At 43.0% G+C, this 13,441-nt stretch overlaps 1 protein-coding gene across 1 annotated transcript in view; it reads left to right on the top strand.

Moving 5' to 3' along the window:
- Nucleotides 1-307: 307 nt before the first annotated feature.
- LOC101934621 (short chain dehydrogenase/reductase family 16C member 5) overlaps nucleotides 308-13,441 on the top strand; it is a 38,961-nt gene continuing 25,827 nt past the window's right edge. The window contains exons 1-3 of the mRNA XM_065585590.1: nucleotides 308-701; nucleotides 3,038-3,395; nucleotides 12,358-12,489. Coding sequence (XP_065441662.1) covers nucleotides 3,066-3,395; nucleotides 12,358-12,489 — 462 coding nt within the window. The 5' untranslated portion in view covers nucleotides 308-701; nucleotides 3,038-3,065. The remainder of the gene's footprint in view (nucleotides 702-3,037; nucleotides 3,396-12,357; nucleotides 12,490-13,441) is intronic.

The following is a 13,441-nucleotide window of genomic DNA, read 5'->3' as shown; positions in this document are numbered from 1 at the left end:
CACAGTTCTAGGGCTAGAGCAGCCATATTCTGGGGGGCACTAGGGACACTGGGATAGGGTTACTTTTTTTGACTGGTATCTGGGCACTGCAGTTTGGACACCAGAGCTCTAGGTTTGAGCATGGGTTAGAAAAGTGTTAACGTAGGGTTAAAAGACAATGTAGATGCCTAAGCCCAGGTGGAGTGATCAAATTGCAAGTGTAAAAAATCAGGACACTTTTTTTGTGGGGAATAATTGCCTATATAAAACAAAGCTCCTAATATTGGGACCTTTGGTCAGCCTAAGCCCAGGGCTCCCTAACACAGCTCAGCTGACTCAAGTCCCACTAACCCTGCACTTAAACTGCGGTGCAGACTCACCCAAAGTGGCCACTGACTCTCCCGCCTGGCTTTATAATACCCCCACCCCCGCTGCGGGCGATAGTTGGGGGGAAGGGGGTACACTGGAAACTGCCCCACATCGAGGCACCACCTGCTCCTGCTCTCTGCCGCAGACCCCTCGGTGCCCGCCCCCTCCCGCTGCCGGCTGCAATCCCCGGCCAAGCGCCCTCGTTGGGTCCGGGCTGCTGGCGGGCAGCGGCCCGGGCGGGGCGGCTGCGTGGGGGTGGCGTGGCGGGGGCCGAGGAGCTATTTACCCCGCTAGCGCGCGCGCTCCGCCCGGCACTGGACTGAGCCCGCGAGCCGCAGGGAGCTGTCCGCGCGGTGAGTGGGGAGCGAAGTTACACAGTCTGCGGGACGGGGAGGTGCCGGGGCTCCCTGCAGCCGCCCGGAGCCAGGCGGCGGCGGCTTCCCCAGTGGCGCTGCGCTGCAGCTTCGGGGCGGGCTTCTCCCCCGGCTCGCGGCGCTTCCCGGGATGGCCGGAGCCCGAGGCGTCGCTCTCCGGTGCTGTGCGCCGCGCGCGGGGCAGGGCAAGGGGGAGCCACCCGCTCAGGCTGCCGCCGCCGAGCGAGCGCTCCCGCGGGGGAGACTACACGCTGGCGGGTGGAAATCAGCCCCTCCCGTCTGTCGGCAGGGGGGCCGGAGGAGCGGGTTGTGGGGAGTTGTCCGCTGCGGATCTGAAAGGAGGGGGCAGGAAAACTTGATCTTTCCAGTGCTTTACAATTGTGCATGCAGTTGGTGCGAACGTGTGGCTTGTGGGATCTCCTGGGCTGGGAGGAAAACTGGCTATAGGCTCTGTGAAATACAATAGCTACAGCAGCTGCGATTCTGTCAGAAGACGGTTAAAAGTGTGCAGAGAACTAACAAACACCTTGTAGCTTTCAGTGGTATCTTAAAATCGCGTTTCGCTGCCTTGTACAAGGGAGATCTTCCGTCCCCTCACTCCATAAAGTACAGGTCTTAGAAATGCAAAATTTGAAAAGTGCTTTTAGCCTTAGGCATAGTAGCGAGCAGTCCCCCTTAGATCTAGCTTTGGACTACTATTTTTCATATATATTCTCTATCTGTCATTACAACATTGTAAACAAAATCCGCATAAGCCTTGGAGGGTTGAAAATTATTCACAAAAACGTTTGTACATATTTAATGGCCACTGCAACAGATAAAAGAAAGAGGGGAACCAATACTGTTCTTTTCTTACATATGTGGTCACTGCTTAGGTCTTGTCGATTGTTTTTAAAAAATATTGTTAGTACTCCTTTTTACTGTATGATGTCACAGTAACTCATAACTTGCTATACCGAGATTTTTAACTGGATTTAAAAGGACAGAGACAAGTAATTTTTTCTTAGTTCATAATTCCCATTCAAAATAATGCACAGGTTTTCACAGTAAGGGTAATTAACTATTGGAATAATTTACCTAGGGACTTGGTGGATTCTCTATCACTTAGTCTTTACCTCTTGATGGGATATTTTTTAAAAACATATGCTATAATTCAAACAGAAATTATCTGCTGGATGCAGTAATTGCTAGGTAAAATAGGGCTTGTCTTAGGCAGATCAAATTGGAAGATCATGATATTATGATGATCCTTTCTGGCCTTGTCATCTATGGGGGGAAAAAACTTATTTCCCAAATTTACTGCTTTGTTCCATTTGGCAAACATTATTTTCCATCACATCTTGACTGATGCTGGAAAGGGTGAGATTTCACCCATTTGTTCAAAGTAACTACAAAAATCCAAGATAGTTTTATCACAAACTAACTATATAGCACTGTCTGTTTACACACGGCAACTTCAGAAGTGAAATGTGCCAAATTTATAACAGATCCCTAGAATTAAGAACTTACAATTTAAAGGCACAATAGATATGTACAAGAGAGAACAATATAAAGGAAACAGAATGATGTGATGTCATAATAAAATTGTAAGACTGTAATTCTGTGCTGCTCAGGAGCATTGGTGCACCTTACCACAACATAAAACACTGGGTGTGATTTTTTTAAAATCTAGGGCTCCTAGGTACTATGAAAATACAAATAATGATATCAATGGAAAATTTGCAGTGTTTGGACAAATCATTATCTCCTGTGCTTTGAAATTGTGATGCACATTTTCTCCTGGGAGAAGGAAACTTTTTTAGCAGTCTATCTTCTGAGGTTATTGCATTCTGAGTGTTCTGGTGGCTTTCACTCCATTTAAACAAACTACTACAAAAACAATCTATTATTTGGCAGAAATGTGAACAATTACACAAAATGTGTGTATACAAAAGCCCACTATATATATATAATGTGTGTGTGTGGGCTTTTGTATACACACATTTTGTGTAATTGTTCACTATATATATAATTATAATGTCATTTAATATACATTAAATGACATTATAAGCAATGGAAAATGGAGTGTTGGAACAAAGTGAATAGGAGACTTGTGGGATCTTGCTCCTCTGGCCTAAGCAATCTTTAGCAATTGGCACTATACCGTGACTTCCTAGGAAAATACAAGAAAAATATATAGCAATAAAATGCATTTTTGCAGAAAAGAATTGTGACCTATTAACTAACTAGATCCTTAGGGTACAAGCTAATTCTTTTTTTAATTCTAATATCTCTGAAGTTTCAATGCAGCATTTTTGTTTTATCTTTTTAATTAGAAAAATTATTCTTCATATCTGAAAAATCATGTGCAAGTTAAACAGCATCTTGGAGACTCTCGAATTCCTGATTTTATTAGGATATTACTACTTTGAGGCTTTCATTCTGTTTATTTGTCCTCCATGTAAAAAGAATGTTGCTGGTGAAATAGTGCTTATTACAGGAGCTGCAAATGGGATTGGAAGGCAGATTGCCTTAAATTTTGCTCGTCTTGGGGCTACCCTGGTTTTCTGGGACATTGATGAAGAAGGTAACAAAGAGACGATTAAACTAGCCAAAGGAAATGGAGCCAAAGGAGTTTATGCCTACAGGTGTGACTGCAGCAATAGGGAAGAAGTCTACAGAGTGGCAGATCAGGTAATATTTTACATTGCTTTTCTTTCCAGTTTAATACTGTATCTGATTAAAAGTTATCTCTTTCAAATAATTAGTTTTAGAAGCAGAAATGTTTGGTAAAGGGGATTTACCACTTATATCCATTTATTGCAATTTAACAAAAAAAATTGAAGGTATTTGTAAATGCTTAATCTATTTTTTGTAATAAAATAATTGGGTTTGATCTAATATACTGTAGAGACTGAAATAGTTTTCCCTCTAAAGGAAAATAGTTGCTTCAAATCAAGACCAGGGTAAAGCATATGGTTGTAGTTGACTTCACACGTTCATTGCTGAGCCTCAAAATTTGCAAATGTTACTGAGAAACAGTAAAGAGCTTTTTCTGCCATTTGTCCATGTGATCAGTGAATTATAGTTAAGTAAGGATGCCTTGGGATATAACCATTTCAAAAAAGCAACCAGGAGGGTCTCATCCAAGTTTTCCTGATGTACAATTTGGACTTATTCTTCACTCATAGTAAGCTGAAAAATAAGACATCATAGGATCTCACTACAAACTTAACTTTTGTTGCCCTATCTTAAGTAAACACAGTTTTGTCAACAAAAGTCAGGTTTCGTCAACAAAACAGTGGCGGTGTACACACTGGAATGTTCCTTCTTCCGACAAAACTCTCCTGCTTGGCCAACAAAATAAAACTACCTCAACGAGAGGCATAGAGCTTTTTGCAGCAAAATTATATTGACAAAGTGTCAATGTAGACATCACGCTTGATTACGTCACTGTAAATGGCCTCTAGGAGATGTTACACAATGCCCATCCTGATCACTCTGGTCAGCAGTTTGAACTCCGCTGCCCTGCACTCAGTTACACAGGCTTCTGTCCCTCCCCCTTTAAAGTCCCAGGAATTTTTGAAATTCCACTTCCTGTTTGCTTAGTGTGGAGAGCTCACATTGCATCTGCCCAGCTGACCATTGAAGCTCCATGCAGCAAACACTCTCCTGCTTGGAGCACACCTGAGTTGTTGGATCTGCTGACACTGTGGAAAGAGGAGGCTGTGCAGTCCAGCTCCGCTCTAGCTGTAGGAACTTCGATACCTACGGTCGGATTTCTCATGGCTTGTTGGATAAAGTCTATGCAGCTGTGCTGTGTGAAGATAAAGGAGCTGAGGCAGGTGTACCAAAAGGCAAGGGAGGCAAACCATCACTCTGATGCTGTGCCAAAAACCTGCCACTTCTATAAAGAGCTGGATGCTATCCTTGCTATCCACCACCAGGAGCTGTGTGGATACTCAGGATGGGCTGGAGGTAGTGGGCAGTGGACTCAACCCCAAGGATGAAGTTGTGAATGAGGAGGTCAAGTTGGAGGACAATGTGGAGAACATGGCAGGATCGTCCAGTGGCGTGGCGAGTCCGGAACTCTTTTTCCACTCCAGAGGGATCTAGCCAGTCCCAGCAGTCCATCTCTGGCGTGCATGATGCAGGAGAGGAGAGCCCTGGTAAGTGATGTTTTTGAATTGATGCTGCTCAGTTATATGAGGTCAAGCTGTCCTTTGCTCTGTATAATCTAAAAGTGGGTGAAAGGATAGCAACATACAAGATTAGCTGTGTTTGAGTGTGCTCCACATTCCCCTGTGCAGCTAAGCAGTGCGGCGGAACAGTGTGTTAATGCACACAGAGATTTCATGGGAAGCTTCCAGAAAGATCTCTAGGAAACTTTCCTGGAGGCACTTGACAATCCTCTGCTGAAGATTCCTTGGCAGAGCTGCTTTGTTCCTTCCCCCATTGTAGAAAATTTCCCTTGGCAATCACTTGTGCAGGGACCAAAGCGGCACACAGGCAAGCAGCATAGGGCCTGGGTCTGAAGTTGCACTCATGCAGAATTTACAATATTGTCCCTAGTCGCGTGCACTGATCCCCTTAAAAAACCACCTAGACCCTGTGCTCCATCTTGAATGCCCAATTCCCACCCAGGCCGAACTCACCATTTTTAGGGTATTCGTCAAGATGTGTGCTTGCCAAGGGACATAAGAAAGTGATTCATATGTTAAGAGGTGTATTTTACTATAATGATTCAATGCTGGGCATGAACTAACCATCATGCTTCTGTGTATTGTTTCTTGTGCTTCTGCAGATGTGGACTTCAGGGGAACCCACTGTACATCAGCGGAGTCCCTCTGCCAGATAAGGAAGCGACCAAAGTGGAGCAAGGCGGACATGTTCCGAGAGGTGCTCCAATCCTGAGAGGCCAAAATAAGAGAACGCAGAGAGTGAAGAGAGACTCTGAAGGAAAAATTTAAAATAGAAAGGCAGGACAGAAAGGAGAGCGAGGCACGCATTGTAAAGGGCCAGGAGTGGATGATAAAAGTCATGGAGGATCAAACAGAGAAGTTCCTAATCACGCTTGAGATCGAACACATGTGTGCTCGCCCCGCCTGCAGCCAATACAGAACTGCTTCCCATACTTTCCAAACTCCTCCCACACATTCTTTGCAACTTTCTGGAACGTCTCAGTACCCCGTTCACTCCACCCCTTCGGACAGCTTCCAAAATGACAGCTGGACTTACACACAGCTATGAGAGCCTACGCTGCCCTGCACTGTTATCTCCCTTCCCACCAATCCTTTTGTGTGTGTTGTTAATTGGTATTTCATAAAAACAAACTCTCTGAAAGATAGCCAATCTTTATTTGTCTCCTACACAGGTGGTTTCTACTGGTCATAATACATAGTGGCTGTTTGATCATATGCTCACTACAAATCCCAGTTTGGAATCATCAGTTTTCATGCAAGGCAGCAAGTTAATAAAGCATGGCAGAGTGCTGTATAGAAAGACACATTACTGGTATTCATTATCAAAATGTTGCCTCCAAAGCCTCCCTGATTTGAATAGCCCCCGTTGTGCCCCTCTAGTAGCCCTGATATCTGGCTGATCAATTAAGCAGCAAGGCAATCCACCTCTGCACCCCGGGGGGAACTTTTCACCCTTCGCCTCACAACTATTATGGAGCACGCAGCAGGTTGCTATGACCATGGAAATGTTTTCCTCATTTAGGCCTAACCTGCCATAAAGGCAGCGTCAGCGCACTTTTAATCTGCCAAAGGCACATTCCACTGTCATTCTACACCTGTTCAGCCTATTGTTGAAGCACTCCTTGCTGCTGTCCAGTTTTCCCGTGTAAGGCTTCATGAGCCATGGAAGTAAGGGGTTCGCTGGGTCTCCCAGGATCACTAAGTCCTTTCAACATCCCCCACTGGAATCTTCTGGTCTGGAAAAAAAGTCCCTGTTTGGAGCTTTCTGTAAAGGCCAACGTTCTTGAAGATTCGTGCATCATGGACCTTCTCGGACCATTCCGCGTTAATGTCAGTGAAACGCCCATGGTGATCCACAAGCGCCTGCAATACCATAGAGAGAAGTACCTCATCTATTGATGTACTCTGTCACAAGATGGTCCGGGGCCAAAATTGGAATGTGTGCGCCATCTATCACCCCTCCGCAGTTAGGGAATCCCATTGTCGCAAAGCCATCCACTATTTCATGCACATTGCCAAGAGTCGCAGTCCTTCGTTGCCAGATGCAATTAATGGCCCTGCACTCTTACGTTAGCACAGCCCCATGGTCAACTTTCCGACTCCAAACTGATTCGGGACCAACCAGTAGTAGTCTGGAGTTGCCAGCTTCCACACAGCAATCGTCACGCACTTCTCTACCGAGAGGGCAGCTCTCATTTTTGAGTCCTTGCGCCACAGTGCTGGGGCGAGCACCTCATACTGTTCCTGGAAGGTGGCTTTCCACATCCAAAAGTTCTGCAGCCACTACTTGTCATCTCAAACCTGTGTGATCCCAATGATGCGATCCCACCACTTAGTGCTTGTTTCCCAAGCCTAGAAGTGACGGTCCACCATGCTCAACTGCTCCGTGAATGCCAGAAGTAATCTGGTATTGTTTCTTTTCATGGCAGCAGGTCAGGCAACTCTGATTCCTGTTCAGAGTGGGAGCTCCTGATATACTGCATGACCATCTGCAATGTGTTCATAACAGTGATCTCAACAGTAGAGAGCAGTGCGGGATCCATCCTTTCAGACAGAGAAATGCCACGAAACACAGTCAACCCCATTCATCTCACATCAAGTTGTTGATAAACAACTACTCTCAACTATGCACATCATAACTAGGACAATTTGACCAGCCCCAGTACCATGGCTTCCTGTGTTAAGTAACATCGCTTCTCCTCACATCCATTGTGAGGATGCTACGTACAAAATGGTTGCAAAGATCAGGCAAACCCAAGCCTATCACTTTACACGGACCTCTTCCAGTGCTCAAGAGTGTGCTTATTGTTGAGGCACCCGTTGTGGGCCTACTTGACACTATTTTCTCTGTGATGTCAGTGTGGAATGAAGAATGTTCTGCCATTGGCATCAGAAACCAGTCTCTTATAACTAACTTGACTACATGTGTATCTGGCTTTGATTTGCCATTCTGCTCATGGGCCCTTCTAAACCAATTTTGAATAAGCCTGGGTCAATGTGCAGCTAGCCTTCACACCTGAGGCCAACGAGAGGATCCCACATGTGGCTGTGGCTAAAGACAGACAACATCACTGATGACTGGATTTGATGGTGATCTGAGGGTTCTGCACTTCACTGATGAGGGCTGCTGCAAATTGGCTTGGCAAGCTCCACATACAATAAGAAGATCATTGGAATAAAATGAAGTAATCAATTAATTAGAGGATTTAACTAAGTACAAATAATCAATCCTTAGAAATTCTAGAGAGCTTTTAAGAAAGTGGCTGTCTATTTGGTTATAAATCCCAACTAAAGAATTTTACCAACTTTAGTCAAATTTACAACTTGGTACCTGTTGGAATCTTAATACTGAAACCAATTTTTTATCTGTCTGAACCACATCCTCAAAGCCAATTGTAAAGATTCTTTTTAGAATTCTGTTGCTATGGGGTGGATAATGCTTTCCTCCTTCCATGCCCTAAAGAGACATTATAGTACAGACTTTAACAGAACACTCTTCATAAGCAGAAGGTTGAGAACACTTGCTTACCCGAAATTACAGAATACAATTTCAAGCCAATGTAAGCCAGGACATTTAAATATAGAACACACTTTAATGAGGTTTTATGAGACAACTTTTAGGGCTGTTTAGACCTGAGGAACTTACTTTCTGGTGTCTTCTCTGTTCAGACTTTTTGGGTATTTATACACAGGTGTATGCACACAGCCACATTTTAACACTCTAAAATGAAAATGTAAAAAAAGCTGGAATCTCTACCAGCTAATAAATGCAAAAGACAAAAACAGGAAAAAAGGAAAACTAAGATACTTAAGATAACAAAGGTGTTGTGATCTCTTAAACCCTTGTAGTCTTCTGGACTTTCATAGAGTATGCAGTGTTGTTCTAGCCATGTTGGTACCAGGATATGAGAGCGACAAGGTGGATAAGGTAATGTCTTTTAATGGACCAACTTCTGTTGGTGGAAAAGACAAGCTTTTGAACAGCACAGAGCTCTTTCTGGTGAAGATCTCTGTGCAGCTCAAAAGCTTGTCTCTTCCACCAACATAAGTTGGTCCATTTAAAAATACTACCTCCATTCACCCTGTCTCTCTCATAGAGTATGCAGTCAAGGAACCAGACGATGTTACCAGCACAGCGCTTCTTGCTAGCAAACCTCCTTCAGGTGTAGAGAGACTGATCAAAGGCTGGCATGGCCTGTTAGTTGATGTCTTGACTTCTTCTCCCCAAGGTGGCTGGGTCTTGAGGATTCAGGAACATCAGTCTTCCCTCAGGTGGCTTGTTGACCCAAAAGGTAAAGGCTTCTCAGCCTTACCCTTGATCCTTATGATTTTCAAACTTTGCCTTGCAGTGCCTATCTTTAAGGCCGACATATACATCGAGTGTGAGACCTATCTTAGAGCCATGCAACTTGGTTCAATCAGGTTTAAATTAGGTTACCCTAAGCTAGCATCTATTTTGGGGAAAGTCCCACTTAAATCAGCAATTTAAAAAATATTCAGTTTTTCACATGCCACAGAGACTGTTATACTGTGTCCTTCCCCCATGCTTCTCCACCCCTCCAAAAAACCCTGAACACAAGACTACTTTTGAGGAAGATGACATGGTCTTATCCAGGTGAAAAGATGATATGGAATCACCAGGTTACAAAAAGTTCAACAAAAGTCCTATGAAATTGGCTGATTGAAATAGACCGTAGCAACAATCAGTCACTTAACATTCATCCATCAGTAAATTAAAAGTAATTTTAAACAACTAAGGATCAATGGCGTCATTCATCTTGCAAACAAGACAATTTACAGTAATCTTTCTATTTTGAAACTGGGCTGTACTTCAAACAGCTTACCTTCTCGAATCGTCATCTCGAAGTTACTTTAAAACTTATCGAGATCAAACCATTTAAGAAATACAATTTAAAAACTGATATAAAGTCTGAATTTCCATATACTCTATTTCTCTTGTGAAAGCATATACAAAAGTGGCAGTTAAACTGGTAGATGCAATCTTAACATTCGCATTTCCTAACTGACTGCTGAATGTAGTGAGTGGCGTGAATAATGTATTTTTTTTTGGTTTCTGGCCATTCTGAAAAAAAATTGTTTTTGTCAAATGACACTTTTCAGCAAATCAAAACATTTAAAAGAGTTGACACCACTTGGTAATGTCGCATTGAAATGTTTTGTTTCATTTTGACCCAAAAAAATCCATTATGATTTGCAGGCATTTTGACAAAAGCAAAGTATTCACAAAACCACTGGACGAGGAGGTGATAGTGTTGCCTCTCTTTATAAGTTTTAGGCCTGTGGTTAAAGCACTCACATGGAAGACCTGTGTTTGTTTCCCTTCTCTGTCTGATATGGAGAAAAGATTTGAGTGCCCAGCCACTGGACTATTCTGGTGTGGGGCTTTCTCAGTCTCTTCTGTTGAAGCTTTTCCACTTTTCCATTAAATAGTCATTGAGCAAGGATTTCAATTCGGGTCTCCCATATCCTACATGAGTGTCATAACTACCAGGCTATAGAGTCATTCTCAGTCTCGTTCCCGGGCCCAAAGACTTTTCTATGACTATGAATGACACTGGATACTGTGGATGACAATGGATAGTCATTGGGCCAGAGAAAGTGAGTAAGTATGACTGTATTGCCTGGTACGTAGGGCACTCACCCAAGATGTGGGAGACCCAAGTTGAAGTCCTTCCTCCATGACTATTTAATTATTGATACTAAGGGCTTTTCTTCAAGTGCAGCTGCACCATTGTAGCACTTTAGTGGAGATGCTTCTACACTGACAGGAGAGCTGCTCTTGTCAGCATAGTTAATCCACGTCCCTGAGAGGAGGTAGGTATGTCAAGGGGAGAAGCTCTCCCATCAATATAGCACTGTCTACCTGGGGGGGTTAGGTCGGTATAACTACATTGCTCAAAGGTGTGGATTTTTCATACCCCTGAGCGACATAGTTATATAGGTCTAGACCTGGCCAAAGTGGAACAGACTTAACAGGTGAGATTAAGAAAGCCCCATCGTCCAGTGGTTATGGTGCTCTCTTGCAATGTGGGATACCCAAGTGCAGATCCCTTCAACACATCATGCAGAGTGTGGAACTGAAGCCAGATTTCCCACATCCTAGGTGAGTGGCCTAACTGCTAGGCTAAAGCTTATAAGGGAAGCACCTCCTCTTCTAGCTACTTTGTCGGTGCTTTGCTTTTGTCAAAATGCCTGAAAATCAAAAGTATGTTTCAACATTATCAAAACATTTAGACTCTTTCAGCTCAGTTGAAACTATTTGGTGAGCTTGACACAAATTCGGAAATAGTTTGGGTCCACCCAAAATGGCATTTTTTTTATGAATAAACTACTCATCTGAAAAATGTCATCCAATGCTAGTAATGATGTTGTTTGTTTTGTTGTTGTTTTGTTTTAAATGGAATATAAGAATAATCATATGCACACAATACACATTACCAGGTAAGCTAATATATTGAAATTATCCCAGGTCCATATGAAGTTTTCAACACATTGACTCTGCCAGCTAAACATAAGGGGATCAAGCACCTTGAATTTTCTGTGTTCCTATGAGCATGAGTTATTCTTAAAAGTACAGACTTAGGGCTTGTCTACATGTGGAACAATGTGTGCTAGAGGGGTGTAATTTCTAAAGTGTACTAACATGTTATGCACTAACTGGCCCACGTAGACCCTGCTGACACAAATGGTACATTCCCTACTGCACATTAATGTAGTGCATAGTTCTCACCAGCAGGGTTTACATGGGCCAGATAGTGTGCAGCACTTTAGAAATCACACCCTTAGGCCTTGGCTACACTTACCCGGTAGTTCGGCGGCGAGCGATCGAACTTCTGGGTTCGACTTATCGCGTCTAGTCTGGACGCGATAAGTCGAACCCGGAAGTGCTCGCCATCGACTGCGGTACTCCAGCTCGGCGAGAGGAGTACCGCGGAGTCGACGGGGGAGCCTGCCTGCCGAGTGTGGACCAAGGTAAGTTCGAACTAAGGTACTTCGAACTTCAGCTACGTTATTCACGTAGCTGAAGTTCCGTACCTTAGTTCGAATTAGGGGGTTAGTGTAGACCTGGCCTTAAACTACAGGCAGAAATCTGTTCCTTGAAGAGTTTTTTCATACTCAAGTGTTAGAAGTTGGTTGGTAAACTACCATCAATCCATTAACTCCTTTCTAGGCACGTACACTAATTGAAAAGTCATGTGTGAATCTGAAAGTAATCCTCTGAGAGTATAAACTGGTCAGGATGAGGGATTGTCTTTCTCTCTGTTTGTAAAACACCTACCAAATGTAGTCTGCTTCCAGAGTATTGGTAATAAATAGTAATGGCAAATATTCAGGCAGTACATAGAACAGATCACTACATGGTTTTTATAAACGTAAAGCACAAATAGCATGAATATCATATAATAGTTTGGTTTTCCCTTCTTTCCTTTCAGGTTAAAAAAGAAGTTGGGGATGTTAATATCCTAGTCAATGATGCAGGCATAGCAAATGTGAAAACATTTCTTGACCTTCCAGATGCTGATATGGAGAAAACTATAAGGGTGAACGTCATGGCCCAGTTCTGGGTAATATATTTTTTCCATGGATAACTGTGAAAGTGTGCTAGCACCCAATTTCTTCAGAAGTGGGCAAAATGTGTTCAACTTAGGTTGTTTAGTATTCAAAAACTCCATTTAGAAATGGAGCATTGTTTGGTTTTGGTTCAACTTGTGACAAATGCCAGACTGAAAAAGTACTAGCTTCCAAGCTCTGCTCCTCTATGAGGTATGATTTGACTAGGAGCAGGCACCCAAACTGTCCTCACCAAAAAATTATGTGCACTGCTGTTAAAAGCAAAACATGACAATGCTCTTTGGTGTAAATCCAAAGGCTTTGTATTGCTAAGTCAAGAAACAGAACTCTCTATAATAGCTGTGACTGCAGTTAGTGGTGATAGAATTCTATTTTTTTTTGTCTCATTTCCTATTCTCACCCTTCATAAAACACAAGCTGTTTACATATTTAAACTACACTTCCTACACCAGTCTGCAGGACTAGCACATCTGTCACTGGTATTTTTCCTTTGCTTTCCATAAATTTCAAATAGAATTCTGGGTTGTTGTTGTTTTTCTGGTACCATCTGTCCTCAACAGATTTGTACAGATCCTTTATTCTTAGGGTCTGAAAGCACTTTTCAATGGTTAATAGATAATTGTCCCATTTTAGAGATTTGTGGAGTCAGGGAAAGAGACAAAGTGGTGAGGTGTCAGCTTTTGAAAAGTGTCGTCTAACTCAGGTGCATATTTTTAGAACTCTGGATGCGACTTGCAAAACAGCTCAGTGTGCTGAGTGCTTTTTAAAAAAAAAAATCTGGCCACTTATTTTGGTGTTTGAATGGGAGCCGATCTGTTTTGAAAATCTGACCCCATTTTTAGGTGCTGAGGTCCTTTCAAAAATCTGTACCCTAATGCCTGATCTTCTGAGTTGCTGAATACTCACAATTTCCATTGACTTCAGCTGGAGTTTTCCAGAAATCCA

Source organism: Chrysemys picta, chromosome 2, assembly GCF_011386835.1.
Source record: "Chrysemys picta bellii isolate R12L10 chromosome 2, ASM1138683v2, whole genome shotgun sequence".
NCBI classification, from domain to species: Eukaryota; Metazoa; Chordata; order Testudines; family Emydidae; genus Chrysemys; species Chrysemys picta.
The sequence above is the reverse complement of the archived record's forward strand: the minus strand, read 5'-3'. Positions and strand labels throughout refer to the sequence as shown.